The sequence below is a fragment of the Mya arenaria genome, chromosome 8 (genome assembly GCF_026914265.1).
Source record: "Mya arenaria isolate MELC-2E11 chromosome 8, ASM2691426v1".
In the NCBI taxonomy this organism is placed as follows: Eukaryota; Metazoa; Mollusca; class Bivalvia; order Myida; family Myidae; genus Mya; species Mya arenaria.
The window spans coordinates 66175898-66200058 of NC_069129.1; the positions used below are offsets into that span (position 1 = coordinate 66175898).

The 24161-nt window shown below is 34.5% G+C and overlaps 1 protein-coding gene across 3 annotated transcripts in view; it reads right to left on the reverse strand.

Annotated features, from left to right (window-relative positions):
* LOC128243096 (RAB11-binding protein RELCH homolog) overlaps positions 1 to 24161 on the reverse strand; it is a 103039-nt gene that overhangs the window by 65756 nt on the left and 13122 nt on the right. The window contains exons 15-25 of one of the 3 annotated variants that reach the window (XM_052960621.1): positions 21926 to 22084; positions 20556 to 20573; positions 18684 to 18861; positions 18245 to 18401; positions 16780 to 16903; positions 16432 to 16480; positions 15920 to 16011; positions 13211 to 13317; positions 9116 to 9215; positions 8702 to 8784; positions 4397 to 4460 (exon numbers count right to left, since the gene is read on the reverse strand). In XM_052960621.1, coding sequence (XP_052816581.1) covers positions 4397 to 4460; positions 8702 to 8784; positions 9116 to 9215; positions 13211 to 13317; positions 15920 to 16011; positions 16432 to 16480; positions 16780 to 16903; positions 18245 to 18401; positions 18684 to 18861; positions 20556 to 20573; positions 21926 to 22084 — 1131 coding nt within the window. Of the gene's footprint in view, positions 1 to 4396; positions 4461 to 8701; positions 8785 to 9115; positions 9216 to 13210; positions 13318 to 15919; positions 16012 to 16431; positions 16481 to 16779; positions 16904 to 18244; positions 18402 to 18683; positions 18862 to 20555; positions 20574 to 21919; positions 22085 to 24161 lie in introns of all 3 variants that reach the window. The other 2 variants (XM_052960623.1, XM_052960622.1) reach the window with 2 other exon arrangements.

A 24161-nucleotide genomic window follows, 5' to 3' on the forward strand; every position in this document is an offset into this window, starting at 1 on the left:
CCCTCCATGAGATCTATCTACATATGAAGTTTCAAGTTGATAACTCTTATATTCTACAAGATATGCCCCGGACAAAACTTTAAGCATGAAAAATAACAAAGGGAAAAACTCTAAAAATATGGAAGCAAGAGTAACAGTTCTTGTGCACTGCACTTGCCCTCAATTAGATCTATGTACATATGAAGTTTCAAGTTGATACCACTAATAGTTTAGGAGATATATAAGCGAAAATGGGACGCGGACGCCGCGCCGCCGACACCGCCGCCGACGCCGCCGCCAAAAGTAACCCCTATATGTCGTCTTTTCAGGCGACACAAAAACCATATTGCCAGAGCATCTGACTCAACATTTGCTTTGATTCGCCATCACAGAAACATATTATTATTTTATAAAGTATCGCTGTTAACAGTATTGACATGCAACTATCAATGTAAGTGATGCATTATTTTGTCCATCAATTAAATATCTTTCCATCTCACTATTTTGTTGCTTGTTAGAAACAGGACCTTAAATGATATTTAAATCATCAGTAAATGCCCATAAGAGGTAAATCATGGTCAGATTATATTAATCCCCTTTGTGTTTTTATTTAAAGAGTTTAACCCTTGATCATTTAAAGCTTTGCTTACCATAGGAGATCGTAAACAACTATAAAATCAGTAAAATATTCGCTCAAGATGAAGGAATATATGTATATATATATGAAAAACACATTTTTATAATTAAAATATACTTTCATCGGCAGCACTATCATTAAAACTGATAATAATGCAATGTAATTGTAAATGTGTATCTGTTCAGTAATGAAATGGACGGAAACATGAGGCTGAACACTAACAACTTATAGAATTTATAGTGAGACCATCATGAAAAGTTTCAACAGTTAAAGTGATGTTCTGTTTGAAACGAAAAGGTTGTATTTTTTCAAGAAAAAGGATTTAAAAAGTCCATAATTATATGGTACTGTTTTTCAGAATCCTAGTACCTAACAATCCTTGATAAACACACCTAGTTTTAATATAGTAAGTATGCACTGTGCTGTTTGTGAATTTTTGTGCTGTTGTTCCATGTTTCTTGTTTGTGTTTTTTTGTTTGTGTATTCTATGTCTTTGGCATTAACCCTGTGCGGTTAAACAATGTTTATGTTTAAACTTTTGGCTACTGAGCTTGTTTCTGTAGTTTTTGCATATAAATATTCAGAACATGGACTGATGATAAAACAAAAATATGATTTGGTTTGGACTTACAAGAAAATGCGCTTTAATTTTTATTTGTAATGTTATTAGTAAATGTGTAGTATTTTTTCTGAGTAATTCACTGGTGGTTTAAAACTTATACATTTCGTCTTTGGCCCAGTTACCAATGCTGGCGTCTGCTTGAGGTTAGTCTAAAAATCATTCAAAATAACTTATTACATCACATACGAATTTGCATAAATTTAAGAAAATATGAAAATATGTTAACTATCCTTATGCTGCAATCAATATATTTCATACATTGGATGTTTCCTAGGAGTTGGGTTTAAGGTGAGACAGATTGACAGTTGTTGTTTTATACAAACATAAGTTCAACCAAAAGTTGCTTTTCAAAAGTTTATAACTTATAATGATTAGACCTTCCAATGAATTAAGCATTCCTCCTCTGTCTTTTAAAAGATGAACATGAGAAACTAGAGAATATTTTTAGTTGGCCTTTAAAAACTAAATTTATGTTTGGTCATTTCGAGGAAATTGTGTTTGACGAATGTTAAAGATACTCCTTACAATTATAGCCAATGCAACTTATTTTTAAAAATTTATTTCCGACAAAATCTCGGCCTAGTATTCGTCCAATGGCAGACCGACATGTGCCTGTTGAATAGATTGCCCCTGTGCGTAAGAGATCCACATCTGTGAAAATGGAACACTGACTCGCATTTAAGAGTCCAGAATGTAAGACGTCCATAAAAGTGTGAGAATTTTATTCTTTCAATTGTTTCTCTATGACAACCCCAGTGTATGTGTCACAGCGTGATTCTAACCTATTAAACAATATAAATTGCATAAGCAGCCCCTGTCCCCTGACATGGCTATTGCCTGACATGTCTACCGCTTGACATGTCTCATACCTCACATGTATCAAAGAAGACCGCGGTGCAACAAGGGTGTCTCATCATTTGCATTCTCATTTATCAAATTGCTATGATAATCCTATAAATTGTATGCATAGCATCATCACTCTGGTGTACGAGAATAATTAAATCGCTCTGGTGTACGAGAATAATTAAATGTAACTTAGTACAAATTCTCTACTTTTCAGGAGTTCTAGCGGCTGCAGATAGTTGTCAATACTGAAAAATAGTAGGGGATTCAAGCCCAAAACAGAGTTAAGTGTCTTAAAAGAAAGTGTTTCCAAAGTCATTTATATTCATTGCAAGGTACTTCTACTTCACTTTTTTGATGAAGATGTCAAAGACGAAACAATCTTTACAACTGACAGTACAATACTGAAGAGTCTGAAGTTAAAAGCTCTCAATCCTGATTTTTTATTAATCCTGAACTAAACCTGTGAATATTTTAGAGTCAATTATTGAGAATTTCTGTTCTATTATTGGCTTATCCTCGCTGTAATGGTTAATACAAGTGTTATGCATTATGTATTACACAAGAAATTAAGACTGATATAGCCTCTTGAAATTTAGCTGAATATTAATTACAAGTAATAATTTGTTAATAATGGGCTGATTGTTCAGAACTTTATTAAAATTAATAACGTGATTAACAACATTGTTGTTAACAGTTAAAGATGAAGCATTGATGATGTACTATTATATTCAAATAAAACAAGAGCTATCACATTGAAAAATACATTGCTCAATCTTTGACATGTTGGCTACAGTATCCATTTCCCCTTTCTATGTCAAGGGAACCATTGATGTTAACATTAAACAAAATGGCCTTTATTGTGTCTTCATTTTCAATTGTAAAAAGAATGTGTGCAAAACGATTGCAACATTGGTGTATTAAAGACAAAATTCAAATATGGGTAAAGCTGCCATCAATTAACACAAAGCTTTAATAGGAAATGTTACAAAACTCTTAAACTCAGAGAGCGTGTCTGTTCCACACACAATGCATGTACTTTGAACATTATTTGGATTGCTGTAAACTAAAAATTTACTCAGCTGATTATTTTTACTTATTAAAAATGATTTTTGAAGATTTTGTGTTACGTTTTAGAAGGACCTAATTCAGGAAACCATAACCAGCTTTTCGAAGTTCTTTGTTGAGTGACTTGTATGAGTCTTCACCAGTCCCAAGTCACATGGGGATACACTATTATATAAGACATTAATCACACAGGAAATGTAATATGTCAGATGTTAGAGAAATACTGGTATTGATTTCTTAAGTGCAACAGCATTAGGGACACTGTGAATCAATAGTACATATCTATAAGAAGAAACATTGTGCAGCCATTATAGGGCGCAGGTAGACCTTTGAAAACTCAACAACAACAACAACAACATAAAGAGATGTTGTACTTGTTTCCACAACACAGTTGGTTGTTAATGAGCGTCATTACGATAGTGACGGGACTGCAGGTACATGTATGGCACTATCATATCCATACCAGGCATAAAAAATGAATCATCTTTTTACTTGAACTTAAGTAATCTACATCAAAATAAAACCAAAAGGACAAACTTACCTAGCTTAAGTAATATTACAATAAAATACACAAAACTTCTAATGAACAGAAATTCATTTTAAACATCAATGAAAAATTACAGATAGTACAAAATTTACTAAAATACAAAGTTACCAATGAAGTCAGAGCAATCACATGGGTAATGTATACCTCCTGCATGGACACATGAATGGTTACATGTTTTCTTTGGGAATTAACACCATCAGCATGCGTAATATAAAACTGATCAACATTCTGCTCTTGTTAAATCAGCCTAACACAATATTTTTCAGACCACATTTTATGATTTGTTTACTAAGTCAAGGGCCATCACTCAGTGCACAATGTTCAATGCTGACCAACATTCCTACAAATTTCATAAGTGTATGCAAAATGCTTTTAGAGCTACATGTGGTGCAATATGTTTTTCAGATCATTGTATACTTAGTCAAGGGCCATAACTCTGGTTAGATGAAGTAATCTGTCACAAACATTGCAGGTGCAAAATTCCCCAGGCGGACCAACATTCCTATGAAATTCATGTAAGAAGGTTCAATACTTTCAGTAGTATAATGTGACACAGGATTTTGTGACGGGCGTAATGGGACGGGTCATAGCCCCTAGATAGTTATACCTGAGGGAATAATAAAAAAAGCATATCTTTAAACACACAATTATGCATGAATGTAATTTCTCTATCAACAACAATTTTACTAGAATAACTTACATCTCTGGATGTGACTGTTTCTATGATAGTTCCAAGGGCAGGGATCGTTGCTATTCGAACAGAACTGAAACAAAAGAATTGCTCTTATAAACAGTTTTATGCATAAAAAAGATTAATCATTGTGCACAATTTCTTTTATTTCAAACACTCTTTGGTCTTACCAGCTTAAAAAGAGATGATTTCTTTCCTAATAATCCAGTTTAAAACAAGAGCACCGCGAAACGGAGCATTATACGCCCGAAGAAGATTCGGCTTAAGGTCTTTAATAAACATTTAGGTTATGCTAGTATACTGCTTACTAGGTGTGAAGTGTTTACAACAAAGGCTTAAACTTCCAATATTGAAACTTTAATGATACTTAAGTTAGCAGTGCTAATAAAAACCTTTGTTCAACAGTATTTTTTTACAACATAGAATAATTGTAAAACAACATACATACTGGTAAGTAGTGCAATGAAGGATGTACTAATATGGAATCAGATTTTATGAAATGAAATATTTTTATAAAAAAAATAGAATATCTGAAACTTCCTTAGAAAATCTGAGAATACAAGTTTAAAAGTAGCAGGACTTGAAAAGTGCTCACAACACATCCTTTTAATGTAGCAATAATTTGTATAAAGTTATCTAAAAACTGCTTTATTGGTTACAAAGTTGTGTCTAGGACACGTTTTCTAAAAATTCCTTTATTAGTAGTAACACAAAGTTGTGGCCTGGACACGGAATTGCTAACGCCCCCCAGTGAAATTAGCCTTTGAGGTACGGACCTGGAAAGCAGGCTTGACAAATCCTTTTAATGTAGAGATGATTTGTATAAAGTTATTTGAAAATTGCTTTAGTAGTAACCCAGTTATGGCCTGGACATGGAATTGATAACGTCCCCCCCCCCCCATGGTGATTCTAGTGTTTGAGGTATGGACCTGGAAATTGCGCGCGACACATCCTTTTAATGTAATGATGCTTTGTATAAAGTTATTTGAAAATGACTTTATTAGTGACCAAGTTGTGGCCCGGACACGATTTGCTAACGCACCCCCATGGTGATTCTAGTCTTTGAGGTATGGACCTGGAAATTGCGTTCGACACATCCTTTTAATGTAGTGATGATTTGTATAAAGTTATTTGAAAATAGCTTTATTAGTTACCAAGTTATGGCCCGGACACGGAATTGCTAACGCCCCCCAGTGAAATTAGCCTTTGAGGTACGGACCTGAAAAGCATGCTTGACAAATCCTTTTAATGTAAAGATGATTTGTATAAAGTTATTTGAAAATTGCTTTAGTAGTAACCCAGTTATTGCCTGGACATGGAATTGCTAACGTCCCCCCCCCCATGGTGATTCTAGTGTTTGAGGTATGGACCTGGAAATTGCGCGCGACACATCCTTTTAATGTAATGATGCTTTGTATAAAGTTATTTGAAAATGACTTTATTAGTGACCAAGTTGTGGCCCGGACACGGATTTGCTAACGCACCCCCATGGTGATTCTAGTCTTTGAAGTATGGACCTGGAAATTGCGCGCAACACATCCTTTTAATGTAGTGATAATTTGTATAAAGTTATTTGAAAATCGCTTTATTAGTTACCAAGTTATGGCCCGGACACGGAATTGCTAACGGACGGACAGACGGACAGACAGACGGACAGACGATGGAGGCCATAACATAATACAACCCTTCGGGCATATAAAAATGAACAAGAGGCACATCAGTGCCTGTGCTCCACTGGCCAAAAGGTTCAAGCAAAGACCACCTAACGAACATTTTCGTCAAGTTTCATAGAAATACAATCATCAATTTTTGAGGAGAAGTTATTTAAAAAATTTTTTTACTTTAATAGCTCTGGCTGCCATGTTGTGCAGTGGACCGAAATGATTTGGGCAATTTGAGTAAAGGAGCACCAAACAAACATTTCTGTCAAGTTTTATCGAAAAAAGGTCATCGGTTTCGACGACAAGTCGTATAAAGTTTTTTTTATTTTTTAGCTCTGGCAGCCATGGTGTGCAGTGGACTGGAACCATTTAACAAATTTTGGTTAATGACCACCCAAGGAACATTTCTGTCAAGTTTCATCAAAATCTGATCATCGGTTTCTGAGGAGAAGTCGTTTAAAGGTTTTTCTATTTTTACCTCTGGGGGCCATCTTGTGCAGTGGACCGAAACCATTGAAGCAAATTTGATAAAGGACCATCCAAGGAACATTTCTGTTAAGTTTCATCAAAATCTGATCATCGAATTCTGAGAAGATGTTCTTTAAAGGTTTTTCTATTTTTTTGCCCTGGCAGCCATGTTGTGCAGTGGACCGGAACCATTTGAGCAATTTTGGTTAAGGACCACCCAAGGAACAATTCTGTCAAGTTTCATCAAAATCTGCCTATCCGTTTCAGAGGAGATGTCGTTTAAAGATTTTGCTATTTTTAGCTGTGGCGGCCATATTGTGCAATGGACCAGAACCATTTGAGCAATTTTAATAAAGGACCACCCAAGGAACATTACTGTCAAGTTTCATCAAAATCTGCCGAACCGTTTCAGAGGAGATGTCGTTTAAAGATTTTGCTATTTTTAGCTCTGGCGGCCATATTGTGCAATGGACCGGAACCATTTGAGCAATTTTGGTAAAGGACCACCAAAGGAACATTCCTGTGAAGTTTTGTCAAAATCCGCTTATCAGTTTCAGAGGAGATGTCGTTTAAAGTAAAAGTTTACGCACGCACGCACGCACGCACGCACTCACGACGGACAATCTGTGACGACATAAGCTCCATGGCTTTCGGCCAGTGGAGTTAAAAATGTATAAGAAATATTAAACAGAAGATATTGTTTTAGAGTCATTCTTTGTACATAAGTTGAAATATATTGCAATTTTACACTGAACTACTGGTACAAATTTTGTTTCAGATTTATAGTCTTATATAATAATTGATTTAGATATTAAGCTGAAAAAGAGCTCCAAAGTTTAGCCGAATTATACCCTACAAGAAATGACTTCATTGTTTTTTTTTTCTTTCCAGCACTGTGTGCGTTTATGTTCATCTTATTAAATGAACAAGCTTAAATGAGACAAACAATGAAATTATATTTTGATTAACTCACTGCTTCAGGAGTTAATCAGAATATAATCCACAGTTATATTTCATTAAACCACAGGAAAGCATGAAATAAATGTAAATCAAAATGAAATTCGTGTTTGTTGCAAATAAAAGCATTTGGTCCGAAGAGCTGGAAATTGAAAACAAACATCTCTCTACAAATGCCAGCCAGAAATGTGCTGTTTAGTTTGGTTAAACAGCTGCTGGACAATTTTCCAAATGACATAAGTGGGATTTTTTGTTTGTTCAAATGATAGAGTGTTAATCTAGATTGTGTACTCATCTGCTTTTCTACTTCATTATTTTAAGATACAGACTAGGAAGACTTAATGTTCAGCGCAAACTAATTAACTTTCCATTCTTTCTTTGCTAAGGCCGTCTTTCAATCTAGATACAAGGTCAGGGTTATTAATGATCAATAACTCACTTAAGGGGCTTAATATGGTCAAAATTATCAGGTTTATCCCCTTGGCTGCTATCGTCGTGATCACTGATAGTGCCTCTAAATGCAAAAGTGAACCTCTATTTTGGCACTACTGCCTGCTTTATTAGCCAAATTGTGATGGAAAAGATACGTCACAATTCAAACGATTGAATTGTTTTTCCAGTAAAGAATAAAACCATGAGACATGGGAATGAAGGTTAGTTCAACCATCTTCAATGATTTTCATATTTTTTATATGTTTTATAAATTCCAATCAAAAGCCAAGATATTACTACATTGTAGTTCCAAGGCAAAATGAATGATATTTTTGTCTATACAGATATTAGGCAATAAAAACGTTTAAAATTGTTTATAATTCCTCCACCAACTGAGAGATATTCCTTTGATAGCTTTTGAGACATTGCTGTTTTAATTTTGCATAAAAAAATAACTCCCAAGAGAGTTGCCTTTTTAACATCAGATGAAAATGTATCCTTTTGGCCAAGTTTTAACTAAAAGACTAGCAAGTATATAAAATAAAAATAAAAAATAAAATTAAAAGTGGATAAATTTACTCATGTCATAAATATTTAAGACAAAATGTTTCAAAAATCCCAGTAACATGTTTTATCTATGCCACTTTACATTGAAAATTGAAACTTCTGGAACATGCAAAATGTTAAATAGAAGACTTTATAAGAATAAAGTGCAGGACAATAAACAAACAAGACATTACACCCATGTGGCATATTTGCTCAACAACAAAAATACATCCCACAAGTATAAACTCACATGTCCGGGTCACTGCCAAGAGTGACGAGGGCGGGAACACAGCGGGTGGAGGCAAGAGATTCATTCACACTGTGCATCACAATCTGAAACAAGAACTCTCATGTATAATATGAATAAAATTTAATCCAAGTTAAAGTCCATAGGCAGGGACAATCCTTGTAGCAACAGGAGGGTTGTTATTTTACTAAGATAAAAAGAGAAGAACAAACCAGATCCAAGCAGGACAAATGAAACAGTGAAACAAAACACCATAATAGAGACTGAAATTCACTCACCTTTGAACTTGTCATATAAACCTTTGATGAACTAAAATATGTGCTGATGGTGCTTGAACCCACAACCTTTAAAGCGAAAGGCCAACACTTATATCACTAGAATGTTCTCATCGTCTAAGAACACATCTTGTCTACTTACATCAAACATCCTAGCAGCGGTTGCCCTCACAAGGGGTGATGCATGGACCACACCCTCCCAGAGCGCTGTTAACAAAAGGTCATGGTTGTTGGCTTCCTGGCTGGAAGAGAAAATGCACAACTATGAGTATGCATGTAAATGGAGTGTCACAAACAATGAGTGTGCAATAGAGCGTATGGAATAGAACGTATGCACAGATGTGACCCAATTGAATGTGTTAAGCGGGGTAGGGGTGTATTCAATATTGAAACAGAGAAGTGGTTGCACTAGATTTTCCAACATACTTCAGACTGGATTAAATTTTCCAACATAGTGGGGATTGGACTAGATTTCCAAACATAGTGAGGATTGGACTAGATTCTCAAATATAGTAAGGATTAGACTAGATTCTCAAATATAGTGGGGATTGGACTAGATTTTCAAATGTAGTGGCATTGGACTAGATTTTCAAACATAGTGGGGATTGGACTATATTCTCAAATATAGTGGGGATTGGACTAGATTTTCAAATGTAGTGGCATTGGACTAGATTTTCCAACATAGTGGGGATTGGACTAGATTTCCAAACATAGTGGGGATTGGACTAGATTTTCAAATGTAGTGGCATTGGACTAGATTTTCAAACATAGTGGGGATTGGACTAGATTTTCAAATGTAGTGGCATTGGACTAGATTTTCAAACATATTGGGGATTGGACTAGATTTTCAAACATAGTGGGGATTGGACTAGATTTTTAAAAATAGTGGGGACTGGATTAAATTTTCAAACATAGTGGAGGATTGGACTGGATTTTTTAACATAGTGGGGGATTGGACTAGATTTTCAAACATAGTGGGGGATTGGACTAGATTTTCAAACATAGTTGGGGATTGGACTAGATTTTCAAAAATAGTGGGGGATTGGACTAGATTTTCAAAAATAGTGGGGGATTGGACTAGATTTTCAAACATAGTGGGGGATTGGACTAGATTTTCAAACATAGTGGGGATTGGACTAGATTTTCAAAAATAGTGGGGGATTGGACTAGATTTTCAAACATAGTTGGGGATTGGACTAGATTTTCAAATATAGTGGGGGATTGGACTAGATTTTCAAACATAGTGGGGGATTGGACTAGATTTTCAAAAATAGTGGGGGATTGGACTACATTTTCAAATAAAGAAGCAATTGTTGGACTTGTCAATTAAATTGAGTAGGTATTGGACTAGATATTCATATAGAGAATGGATAAACTGATTATTTAAGGGATAGATTGAATCAGATTTTCAAAACACAGTAAGTATTGGACATTTATATACAAACAGAGTACAGTGGGGTTTTATTGGACATGTATATATAAACAGAGTACAGTGGGGTTTTATTGGACATGTATATACAAACAGAGTACAATGGGGTTTTATTGGACATTTATATACAAACAGAGTACAGTGGGGTTTTATTGGACATTTATATACAAACAGAGTACAGTGGGGTTTTATTGGACATGTATATATACACAGAGTACAGTGGGGTTTTATTGGACATTTATATACAAACAGAGTACAGTGGGGTTTTATTGGACATTTATATACAAACAGAGTACAGTGGGGTTTTATTGGACATTTATATACAAACAGAGTACAGTGGGGTTTTATTGGACATTTATATACAAACAGAGTACAGTGGGTTTTTATTGGACATTTATATACAAACAGAGTACAGTGGGGTTTTATTGGACATTTATATACAAACAGAGTATAGTGGGTTTTTTATCGGACATGTATATACAAACAAGAGTACAGTGGGGTTTTATTGGACATGTATATATAAACAGAGTATAGTGGGGTTTTATTGGACATGTATATATAAACAGAGTATAGTGGGGTTTTATTGGACATGTATATATAAACAGAGTACAGTGGGGTTTTATTGGACATTTATATACAAACAGAGTACAGTGGGGTTTTATTGGACATTTATATACAAACAGAGTACAGTGGGGTTTTATTGGACATGTATATACAAACAGAGTACAGTGGGGTTTTATTGGACATTTATATACAAACAGAGTACAGTGGAGTTTTATTGGACATGTATATATAAACAGAGTACAGTGGGTTTTTATTGGACATTTATATACAAACAGAGTACAGTGGGTTTTTATTGGACATTTATATACAAACAGAGTACAGTGGGGTTTTATTGGACATGTATATATAAACAGAGTACAGTAGGGCTTGGACAGGTTAGATATTGGACTAGATTTTCAAAATAGAAGGTATTGGACTGAATATTTAAACAGAACAGGGATTCAACTAAATATTACAACACCTTGGCACCAAGTACAAACTACAATGCACTATTTTATTAATTCATAAAAATTATATTCTTCAACTACTTGTATATATACATTTGGTAGTGTAACACAAGGCTTAATAAATCCATATTGTAACTTGGTCATGCTAATATCTACAAAAATATGATTTTATAATGCTTAAGACGTAGGATAAAACCCTGTGTCTGGTGCATCATTCTTAACCTGTCACATGAAAATTGATGTTTTCAAACTAATGTTATTCCTCAGATCACCCTCATGGTGTAAAAATGTACTAAAATGTTCCACTTCAGGAGAATGAACATTGCCCGCATGTTTGTAATGCTTAGAAGGTAATGCAGTACTGTATAATGCAATGTGAACACACACTTAACATTTGGTTTATCGCTAAGGCCGATTTTCATCAAACAAACTGTCAAGTTGGAAAAAATGTTAAAGTGACACTCTTATTCAAAATCAATATAGAAACATATGTATAACAAACATCAATTATGACTGATAAACTTTTAACTACTTACTAAATAATGCATTTATGGAAAATGTTACTGATAACAAGATTGTAACCGTGTATTCTATAGCAGAAAGCGCAAAAATATTAAATGATTGGTGAATGCTAAAAGATTTACTGTGATCTACCGGTACTATAGCCTCATAAGAAAGAAATACCATGTTTTATGCTCATTACTTTAAAAAAAAATTCAATATCCTTCATAAGAACCACTGTTTTCGACATTTGTACATCCTTTTTAGTATATTAAAACAATTGTATTCATTGTGGAAAATCTTATTTGGGAGTAAGAGTGCATCTTTAATTTTAAATGATTTTTGGCAGGGAAAAAAATCCATTGTTGCTTGATTCAGAACCAGATTCCAGCAAGGAATAAATTGATTATACAGGTTTTAAAATGCAACCATCCTGTTGATGCATGGTTGATCCTGACTGGAGAACTGTTTCCTTTGTAAGTACAAACCTACCATTTCTGATTATTATTTCTTATTTCAACCCCTTTTTATTCTTTTATTCAAGGAAAATTAACATTACAAAAACAGTTTCAATCATGAAAACTAATATAGATAAAAGCATCATCATGCCAGTTTGACGTATTTAATTGCATATTGACAGAATAGGAGGTACATGTTGTCTTTTTTTTCTTTTTGAGATCTCGATGACCCCTTTTATTTCCCCCGTAATAGGGACCATGGAGTCGGGGCCATCCCAATGGGCCCTTACAACATTCAAAAACAGTAATATTCCATACACAGTGCATGCAGTTATCAAGTTATAAAATAACAGTTTTGACAAAAATGTTTAGATATTTAGAATAACAGTACCTGTATAATGTTGATTGGTTATCGACGTCTATATATTGCCTATGTTTAATATATCTGAGTTTGAAATATTTTTACCTTCGAAAGCAAAAGTGGTAAAAGCAAAGCAGCAGATACAATGCACTTCAAAAGTGCCCATTTCTGACTTTTGAATCTGCTGATAAGATTTATCAACTTATCAAATTAATCATTAAAATGTATTGCTGTCATTTACTCATATTCAAGAGAACAGACAATTATTAGTGACAGTACACACAGTTAAGCAGCTAACAGGAAAAAAACCATGAATATGAAATGTTAACCTACCAACTATTACAACTTACAGAAAGCTGCTATTAGATGTCACTTTAAGACAACAAATTCTGATAATTGAGTGACAGAATGTTGCAATAAAATAATCAGACACGGCTGATTCTCAACTCCTATGAGATTCCATTCTTAACACACTTACCACAATTCTGAGATGGCAATCCGCAGACTCTCCTTTGGAGCATTATAGGCTGACAGGCAGAAGAGAGCTTCACGTAAAAACTGTGACAGCTGTTGTCTGTCCTCCTCCTGCAAGATTTATATGGTGTACCAAGAGGCTTGAATTTATACACGGAATCCCCATCAAATGATACCAAAATGGCTCATAGTGATAACATTTGATTCAGAATGAAACAATATCATTTATTGGGTCTTATGTAAGAAATGCTGGGTACGGCCTCTCACGTAGCTTAAATTAGGCCTTATTAATTGGCCCCATTTTGCACCCCAATTTTTCATGAGCTCAATGAAGTGACAAATTTCCATATAATAAACAATCATATGCCTTTGACCCCCAGTTTCTGTTTTGCTACATGTATAGCCATAGTCAGTCTACAAAAAAGTATTATGAAAGCGAGAGTTATACATTTTAGAGATGTGTTTTAGCCACGTAAAAAAGCATTACATTTATTCTATACAACATCAATGCTTTCTTGGAGCCAAGTGTTTTTGTTTTAATATCATGCATGCAACTAGAATCAGTTGAACGAGTTCATCTCTCTTAACATAAAGCAAACAAAACTGCTGCTGGCTGATATGACCTCTCAATAAGCATTCAAAGCCAGATGAAATATCACTTATTTGCAGCTGTTGATTTCTTGTAACAATTAATACTTGATTAGCTTCCCAATATAATAGTGCAATAAAACTGATTTTTGTCCATAAAATTAATTTTATACCACAATTCATATTCACTGAATATAAGAAAAAAATGGTATTTTTTTAAGATCTTTACAAAGAATTAAAAGGAAATAATAGCAATAATACACTACTTCTCCTACCAGACAATTTTTTTCTTCCATTTATATGGTCTTATAATGTTCCATACTTGTCTAATTGGTATATTTTCACTTGTTCCTCAAAATTGGCATGTCAAGACTTCCGTTTTCCCACCCACGGGATTTTGATCAGACAAGCTATTCAGAGCTGAAAATAGCGGGAAGGCTCGACAGTCTACACAGGGCAATGCCAATGGCCATAGCAGGAGAAATTTACATTTCTCGAAAGCTTTGTTTTTCTGGAGTTCACATGCATTTATGTGGTACTCAGTAGAAGATAAAAAGGATATTTGTTTGTTTCAGTGTAAGATCGCAATTTCTTGCATACCGGACATGTGTATCCAGTCATGTGACCAGTGCTTGAAAACCCCATCTTACATACCCCATGTAAGATGAGTCACGCGCAAACAACGTGCCACTTCTTATTTCATTTATTGTATGGTTTATGAAAAATATATTATGCCATTTCAATAAAGCACAATCAAATATATAATTATGTTTGCATGACTTTTAATTAAAATTGAACATAAATAATCGTTAAAAAACGTTATTTTTAGTAATTCAAAATTACTGCGCTCTATGACATCGATAAGCAACGTCGCATGCGCTTTTTGGTGTAATTTCGCAAAAGTTTCTTTTAACGTCATTTTTTCCACAAATTGATAAATTAAGATATGCAAGAAAAAGTATCAATCATGTTATTCGGGTCCTGATCGAAAAATCCGACCCTCGGGCACGCTGCGTGGCAAGCCTCGTTACCGGCTTACGCACGTGCCCTCAAGTCAGATCTTTTATATCAGGACTGGAACAACATGATATATACTTATAATATTTCACCGAGTGATCACCAAAAGCTATATTTCACGAGTGGCATAGACATGAGTGAAATACTTATTTTTGATGTTCATGAGGCAAAATATACAGCTATTCTATCCTGAAACAAACACATTTTATTTAAAATATGCCTTAGAAGGATATAAACAACATTTAATTGTTGTTTTTCAGATATGCAGGCCAAATTGTATGGAAATGTAACAGTGCTGAAAACGAAAAATTATTTTACTGATAAATCTCCATAAACCCAAAAAGCATAATTATAATAAACATTTTATTTTCTAAATTAATGCTTTTTCTAAAGTAGGATCTCATAAAAATAAAAGCTGGAAGTGAAAACAATCCAAGAAAACACTATAAAGGAAATTCTGTTTAGGAAATTCTGTTTATAAATAATGAATGTCTGGCCCAAAGTTTCAAGATCATAAATGGACCTGTCCAAGAAATCTTTCAATATAAACAATAACGTGACTCCCAGGAGAAAACAGCCTCCTCGTTTTAACAAGGCACACAAGGGTTACAAGACATCATGAATTTAAGATATAACTTAGAAAGAATTTTAGACAGAAACAATTTTTGTCTAACATATTTATTCTGACACCAACATTTTGGATTGAAAACAACACAGCCAGTTTGGTTATGTTCATCTTTTCTGCATAAAATGAAATCTAGATTGATCAATTCAATGGCTTATGAATAGCATACTATAACTTAATATAAAATATTTTGTTACTATCTGAGTACTTAAAAAGGCAGTTCAGTTTGTTTCATGAGCATATATAATATTCATCTGTTTGTTGATACCCTAAAATATTTATATATGTATGTATTATGGCTCACATCTAACATACTTTAAAGCAATAAACAATAACATGTACTGACATGTATTGATTGATTGATTGATTGATTGATCAATTGATTAATTGATGGATTGGTTGATTGATTGATTGATTGATTAATTGATTGATTGATTGATTGATTCAATTTTACCAATTGCAAGTTGCAAGAGGAGGACATACATTATTGAAGGCACTTAGGACCCCACTGGCGTAGACTGGTACAACACATGTGGTAAAAGGGGTGGAGCTGGAGGTGAAACTGCTAGATGGATCTGAAATATATAATGTTGGTTTACATGCCATGAAGGGGTTGTATTTATATTTGAAAACTGTTCAACAAACCTTGTGAATGTGGAACTGCTCAATCTGAATAAACCTCTAGGGTCTGCTATATGGAATCGCCTGGTTTACATTTTACAAGTTTTATAATAGAGCAAGAAATTCAAACAAAATAATTTGCTACAATTTGCTTTAAAGTAAAATCAGACTCAAACATGGTATGTTTTCAGACCAGGATCTTGCAACAGTGGCTGGACACATGAAGTAATTAAGCAGTCGTTAGCATGAATTGATTATTTTCTTGTAAATGAGACCAGCAAAGTCTTATACCAAATATATTAGATCTATTCAATTAAATACAGAACATACATGTACTTAAAAGGACATTTTCAAAATAAATAGCAATACTTCACCTATATGGTCCTCCCCCATCATGAGGACGTCGATGAACCTTGGCTTGACCTGCAAAATTGTAGAACAATCAGGGAATCTTCATCCATGTCATATCCGATAGAAATGCATGACAAATAATACTGACAACTCTAATTTCTGTGAGAGAAAACATCAGAGGGGATTTTATTCAAATGTTATTAGAAGAAGACATTTTTGCCATTCTCATAACAAGATTTTTTTTTATTCTGAAGAAATTTCCCAGTATTTCTCAGAGCCTCGGGACAATGCATAATCAAGTGATCTGTTTTACAGCCATGATGTAAATTACAAAAAGACGAAGTATTTTCTATAGAGAATAAAAAGCTAACCTTTTTATCAACAAAGCATTTCCCAAACATGGTGGATAGTTTATGGAAGCATTTAGCAAGACAGGAGACAATGCGAGGAAACGAGACTGCAGCTCCCTGGACCACTTCCAGCAGTCGTGGGATCCTGGAAATCATGAATTATAGCTCTGTCAGAACATTTAAACTCCACTGTAGAGTGTTAATAGCTTAATATTGCCAGATATACCGTCATGTGTGCATGTTTATAATCAATATGCACTGTGTTATTTCTCAATATTTCAAAATAAGAGATGAATTGCTTAGACATGGATACATTGATATTTATTCATGAAGATGATTGCAAGCAATTACACAGAAATGCAGTTATCTTCAGCTTTTATTGAAAAACAGCTTTGTAACAGATAATTTTCCAAGCCATTTTTTAAGATGATTTGCTGTGCTTCTTGAGCATATGAAAACAAGAAAAAGGCTGTGTTCAAAAGAACAGCCATTAAATCTCTACCTAGTTGCTCAGAAAATATGCATTAGCAAAATGCCATTCATCATTTTTTATGCCAGTTCAAGATGACAATTGGCAGGGTTCTTTTTATTGGATCATTTATCAAAAGTGGAACAATTCTGGTTTGTGTTCAAGAACATCTTGCGTCTGATTTTGAGACTCAGGAACATCTTGAGTTTGATTTTGAGACTCAGGAACATCTTAAGTCTGATTTAAAGACTCAGGAACATCTTGAGTCTGATTTTGAGACTCAGGAACATCTTGAGTCTGATTTTGAGACTCAGGAACATCTTGAGTCTGATTTAGAGACTCATGAACATCTTTAGTCTGATTTAGAGACTCAGGAACATATTGAGTCTGATTTTGAGACTCAGGAACATCTTGAGTCTGATTTTGAGACTCAGGACTGCATTATATTGCACTGCTGTTTTTAGAAGCTCAACAATGGATAAACTGGTTATATATGTTGCATATCCTATGTTTAACAGTTATGTAGACATTTTCTGTTGAAAAAAAACTATATTAAAGATAATTCATGAATTAAGAATTCACTTTTTCTGACTCTGACTCTAAAATATAAGTGAATATTGGCTCAGTGGCCATGACTACGAAAAATTCCAAGATCCTCTGCAATGACTGATACTTTGATATAATTATCTTAAACATTAAAACATCTCCACATCTGCTCTCACTCCTCCAACCCTCCTCTGTCAACCCCACTTACAGGTTATTGATGACCAATCTCAACATCTCCCCTCCCCCTCAATCCCTCCTCCATCCCCCACACTTACAGATTATTGACAACCCATCTCAACACCATTCCAACCCCCTCCTCTGTCAACCCCACTCACAGATTATTGACGACCAAACAACCAATCTCAACATCTCCCCTTCCCCCTCCTCTGTCCATCCCACTCACAGATTATTGACAACCCAACAACCAATCTCAACATCTCCCCTCCCCCCTCCTCCATCTCCCCTACTCACAGGTTATTGACGACCCAGTTCAGATTGTCCCAGGGCTCAAACCACTCCTGCCCGATATGCTCTTCAAACAGCTTGACAAGAGCGCCCAAGTGCCACTTGTTACCCACGATTGTCACCAGGTCTGTCAACCGCGAACTGGACCGTGTGAAACGTACAGCTGGAAATACAATATATTCATGTATTATTTGGATTAATGAGTTTAAATATCTTTTGAAAAATAACATGCTTTCAAAGAATCACATTAACTGACTTGTTTCCATCATCAGAACAATTCCTGACCAAATTATTATTTAGATTTACTTTTCTCTTAGAATGAAGGCCACAGAAGTTTATTGATTTGTTAATACCCACTTAAAACACTAGCTCAATATTTTAATGGGCATTAAATGTAGTTTAAAACACACAAAAAAACAGATAAGAAATTGAAAAGGAAGCCTACCTTCATTGTCACCTATAGAGGACATTTCCTCCGCTAGCCTGTCCATGTAAGGCCCAGATTCAAGAACGGAGATGTACAGGAAGGGAATCAGTTCCTGCAGTGTTGAGACATACAACAGGAACCGGCCTTCATTCAGCGGAGCCACACCCCCAGGAGATTTTTGGGTAGACACCGCAGCCTTGAAGAAGAAATGAGGATAACATTGTATTTATATATATAATAACAATTAAGATAATATTAATCATGTGATTTTACAAACTAACTATTATGAGAGTGTTTCAATACCCTATTTCATAACATTCTGTTATAGAGAAAAACAACATATGGTTATACAAAAACAATTTTATATAATGTGAAATATACTAGATAATTATAAAATAAGACAATAAATGTTAAAATGGCTGGCAGTCTAAGCTAGTCCATGGCCAAAATAACTAATCATCACAGAAATGATAAATACCCAGGGTCAACACTAACTATATTTCCCAGGAATCCTGAAGGGACACCACCAATTGAATTCAAGTGTCCATTTTTTAAGCCAGGAGTCGCTTTAAAATTTGACAATTTGTCTTTGTTTTGTTTGTGAAGTTTCATGAGTGTAGGTGCAATACTTTTGGACCAACGTTTAAACATATGTTTTTCCGACACTTTTTTACTAAATCAAGGGTCTTACTTTTGTTAGACCAGTAATCGAAATTAAACTTTTGGATCAACAAGCCCGAATTATTATAGTATTGCTTGGCATCAAATTTTTAACAAGCCCTGCTGTATAAAATTCAGAATTTGAGCAAGCCCAAAAGACATTTTACCAGTGCAGGGCTTACGGGCTTGTGCTAATTTCGACCACTGTTAGACTGAGTGAAATGTCACAGAAATTGCACATACACATTTTCCCATGCTGACCAACATTCCTGTGAAGTTGTATGACTGCAGGTGTAATGCCTATGGGGCTCAGCCACAAGCAACACAACATTTTTTACAAACTAAAGGGCCATAATTCTTGTAAGTTGCTGTGAAATATCACACAAATTGCAGGTGCACAATTTACCATACTGGCCAACATTCCATTGAAGTTTCATGACTGTGAATTTAATATCTATAGAGCTCAGCTACAGGCAGCACAATATTTTTCAGACAGTTTTATAAACTAAGTGCCATAATTCTTGTTAGTTGAAGTGAAATATCACACAAATATCAGGTGCACAATTTCCCTTGCTGGCCAACATTCCAGTGAAGGTTCATGATGGTGGGTTCAATACTTTTTTGAGTAACACAAGACACAATATTTATCAGGGAAGTGAAGCAATGTGACTGAATGTGATAGACACGACTCCAATAAGTCAAATTAACCCACATTACTTGGTAATGGTAAATATAATCCAATTTACCACACGGTACTACTCATTTCTTTCAATTTTAAAGCAAAAAAAAATGTTTTATTACATAGAATGTGATACAAGCAAATTTAAGAAAGAACCAGTCCAGATTAACTTTTTGCCCCTGGATTGAAATTCTGGGGGATTTTCCCCACCACTGGAGAATTTAGCATGTACCCTGGTATGCCCCTTGGTAGGCTTGAACATTGTTCCCTTCAAAATATATATTTTCATTTCTATCTGTTTGCATCATAAACATGCTTCTAAAATATCATAAAATAATCAAGAACAAGACAATATGAAGTCATATTGACAACAGATTCATCTTTCAAATTTAGGCATTGATTATATATTACATTAGTAAACAAGCAAATGAAAACAAAAAAACAGATATTTGTCACTAAAATCATGCATCCCTAGAATACAATATGGGAGTCCACATACACCACAACCACCACCACAACAACAGCAACAACAGCAGCCTATCAACACTTACTGTCCACACTGGAACATCCTACATGGAGGCATGCAATGATAATGGCTAAAGTTAGTATACATATAAATACATGTACGTCAGCAACCAGATTTACAAGTGAATACATTGTGTTATATTTAACTACATGTCAAACTTGTCCTCATAGTTGTTTTTGCATTATTCAAAAATTGTAAAATAAATAAATACATTTATTATTGAAGTTTAATGCAATATAACCAGCCAATTTTCTTCTTTTTTTCGTTTAATGTCAATAAAAGTGTTACTTGAATCAAGATAACATCCTCGTTAAGGTATCAATGGTTTCTTACTAAAAAAACTAGTGTGCTCAGAGCAAACGCAAATGCTTGTCTGTCTCTTTTTCTCAGCTAAACAAGGGGCATCACTCAACTATTATTAAAGCCAGAGTTATGCGCCTAGCATAGCATGTGCGTAGTGTCTCTGAAAACATGTGTAACATGTTGCATTTGAATGCCTTGAACAGTTTTCGATTTATGACTAAGATTTAATTTTTTTGCATAAGGACGCTAAAAACAACACCAAGGCTATGACCATACCTAGACTTTTGTCAAGGAAAAACAGAACAGCAGTTAAACTATCTTTCTTCCACTAAATGTCATTTACAAGATTGGTTGAGAATGCAATCAGTACTCTGTTTCACTAACTTTTTTGCCCAAGATAAATACTGCTCAATAAAATATATACGATCATTCCATCATAATCCATGATCAGTTAATGCTAAAAAAAAAAAATTATAAAAAAATACCCATATCTTTTCTATGAATGGCTACAGGCTAATTTACAACAGTTATACACAGTATCGTGTGATTTCTTGATATAACAAAGCATACCATACATCATTGTTTTAATTGTTTCATAAAGAAAAAAACTACTTCATTAGCCGTTTTGTTAACTTTAACTGTATGAACTTAAATGCTAGAGTCATTATTTTTAATGTTGAATATCAAGAAAACACAAAGTCCTGTTAAACACTTTTTACCACTATGTGCACTTACTTTTCACCAAGGCAAGAAATACAGAGATACCTTATAATTTTACTAGTGTCTTATCATTTTGAAGGGCTTAGCACGAGACAAACATAAGTTCTTTTAATTTTAAATGGTAAGTTTACATCCGTTAGAGCTAATCTCTCGATTTTAAATATCAGACATGTCATCAAAATAATTTTAAACAAACATCCTGAGAAAACTATAAAGACATATTATAAATTGTGTGTTTATCAACATCTGTTTTTATCATAGAATTTCTTCTTGAACTTAAATGGAAGTTTTTCACCACTCATGTATACTATATTCCTTGCCCCAGCTCCATGTTAGGTGTTGTGTTAGTAAATGTAATGAAATTGCCTTGACCAGCTCTTCCAAGTCGCGGAGTAAACTGTGCAGCAGATTGTGTTCAAGTTTCCCGAGCTCGTAAGACCACATCGCGAACGATGGCAGGAAGATCTGCTTAGCGCTTGATACAACCTTCTCTGATGAGTCCCTTAATGCAGTCTTCAGTAACTCAGAACCCTGTAATGAAAGGGTGGAAAATTTACCATTTCACCATTTGGTGATTATTCTGTCAATATAAATGATTAAATTTTCCTATCGACAAATCAATCAATAAGTGAATTAAGTGTTTACCACCAATGGGATAGCCAGATGGCTTCTGATTTAATCATTTCAAAAGCATTAAATGAAAACAACTGCCAAAGTTTTATTTAGTCATTTATTGATTATATTAAGTGGGTTATTCATTTTTAAATGCATGTGCAATAGCTTATAAAGAGACGCAAACACTGGAAATTTCCTCAATTCTGATTGATTAGTTTAGAGTACAGTAAAAAACAAAAAAACAAAATTGCATATATATATATAATGTGACATCACAGCGTTAGGACTTAACGTTGACGTCACTTCCGTTGTATTGTATTTATTAAAGTTTAGTAAAAGGATGGAACCTGACACAACGTGTTATCGCTTACTCGTCTTAGAAAGACAATAATGTACCGAATATCTGCATGCTTTCATTCCTTGACAAGGTCATTGAGTAAACCAATTAATAGAGGAGGAGGAATGTTTTCACCAGTACTTTTTCAGGATTTTGTTAAATCTGATACTACATTTTTGTTTTGATCAGAAAAAAGTAGTTTTTCCATGTTTCTCTCCCATGAATTTTAACCTAAAACCTTCAGGCACATTCTACACAATCCATACATTCCAATGGGGAATAATTGAATGTAAATTTCAAAAATATCCCTTCGATTATAAGGAGATATTTGTTTCCCAAGAAAGTAATAAATATTTATTGCTAGTCTGATTATCTTCCAAAGAGCCTTAATGAAAAAAGCCTAAATAAAGGTTTTGTCAATTAACGTTTGGGTTAATTGGCTCTAGCAATAAATGGAATTCATAGAATAATAAGAACACTGCATACCGCTAGCAATGAAAAAAGTCCATGACCGATTTTCTTGCCATGGTAGCAATAATTTAAAATGACGCACACAATTTCCTTATTTGTTCCTAACCACTCGTACATAAAGTTTCATATAGGGACCTTGCATACTATATGTACTTGAGTTATCGCAGGATCCATTTTTTAAGATGGACGGGAAGGCATTAACACTTCCATATTTCTGTTGCCATAGAAACCACATGTTTTTTTCTTTCAAAAAATTAAGAGAAATGCATAATCTCCAATATAATCACATACGAGCAGTGTTTTATTAGTTTTGGCAACATATCTGCAAAATCACAGTTTCTTTTCTGTGCAGAAACATGTCTAGTACACCACTGGAAAGGGTGTTGACTTTTCTATCAGCCTTTCCATTTGTACACATTTTCCATGTGCACAAGTAGTTTAATGCAATTTAACTGTGGTAACATAGCATTCCATAGTGACTTAAATATGGCTGAATCTGGCAAAAATATCTAAGACAAGCAAAGAGCGTACGGTAAGAATAATGGCTTAACGGTAAAACAGCAATAGAAATTAAAACAGATTGTATGGCAAAATGGCTCTTCCACACCATACTGTTGCAAGATTGGTTTCTTTGTTTAAGGAAGGAAGAAAGAGTGTTAAAGATGAGCCCCGGTCCAGCCAACCGACTTATGGAAGGCTCTGACAAAGATATTAATACTGTCAAATCCATAGTAGAGCAAGATGCCCATCTTTCATTAAAGGATATAAGGAACATATCAGGAATAACTTTATCAGCTGCATTAATGAGTGTCCTGTGATAGCTATTGCACAGCAAGAGTGTCAGGAGAGTAAAGCAGGTCATGTAAGCTCTTTTGACAGAGACAGGATTGTAGCCGAAGTCCCAGTGGCAGGTCACAGGCATATTTTATAGGGATCATGATCTCTCAGCTGTTGTTGACTACTTTATACCTAGTTCCCACATACCAGGGTGTAAAGTTGTTGCAATATAATTCTCATGGCATATGGCTCTGCACTGGTTACAGAATATTTGCAACAGCACAATCTCTAAGTTTTGCAACATCCACTTTACATCCCAGACCTCTCTCTAAGTGACTTCTGATTGTCCCAACATCAAGTGAACATCGTTTCGAGACACACACTGCTAGTTTATAAACAGTGTACCAC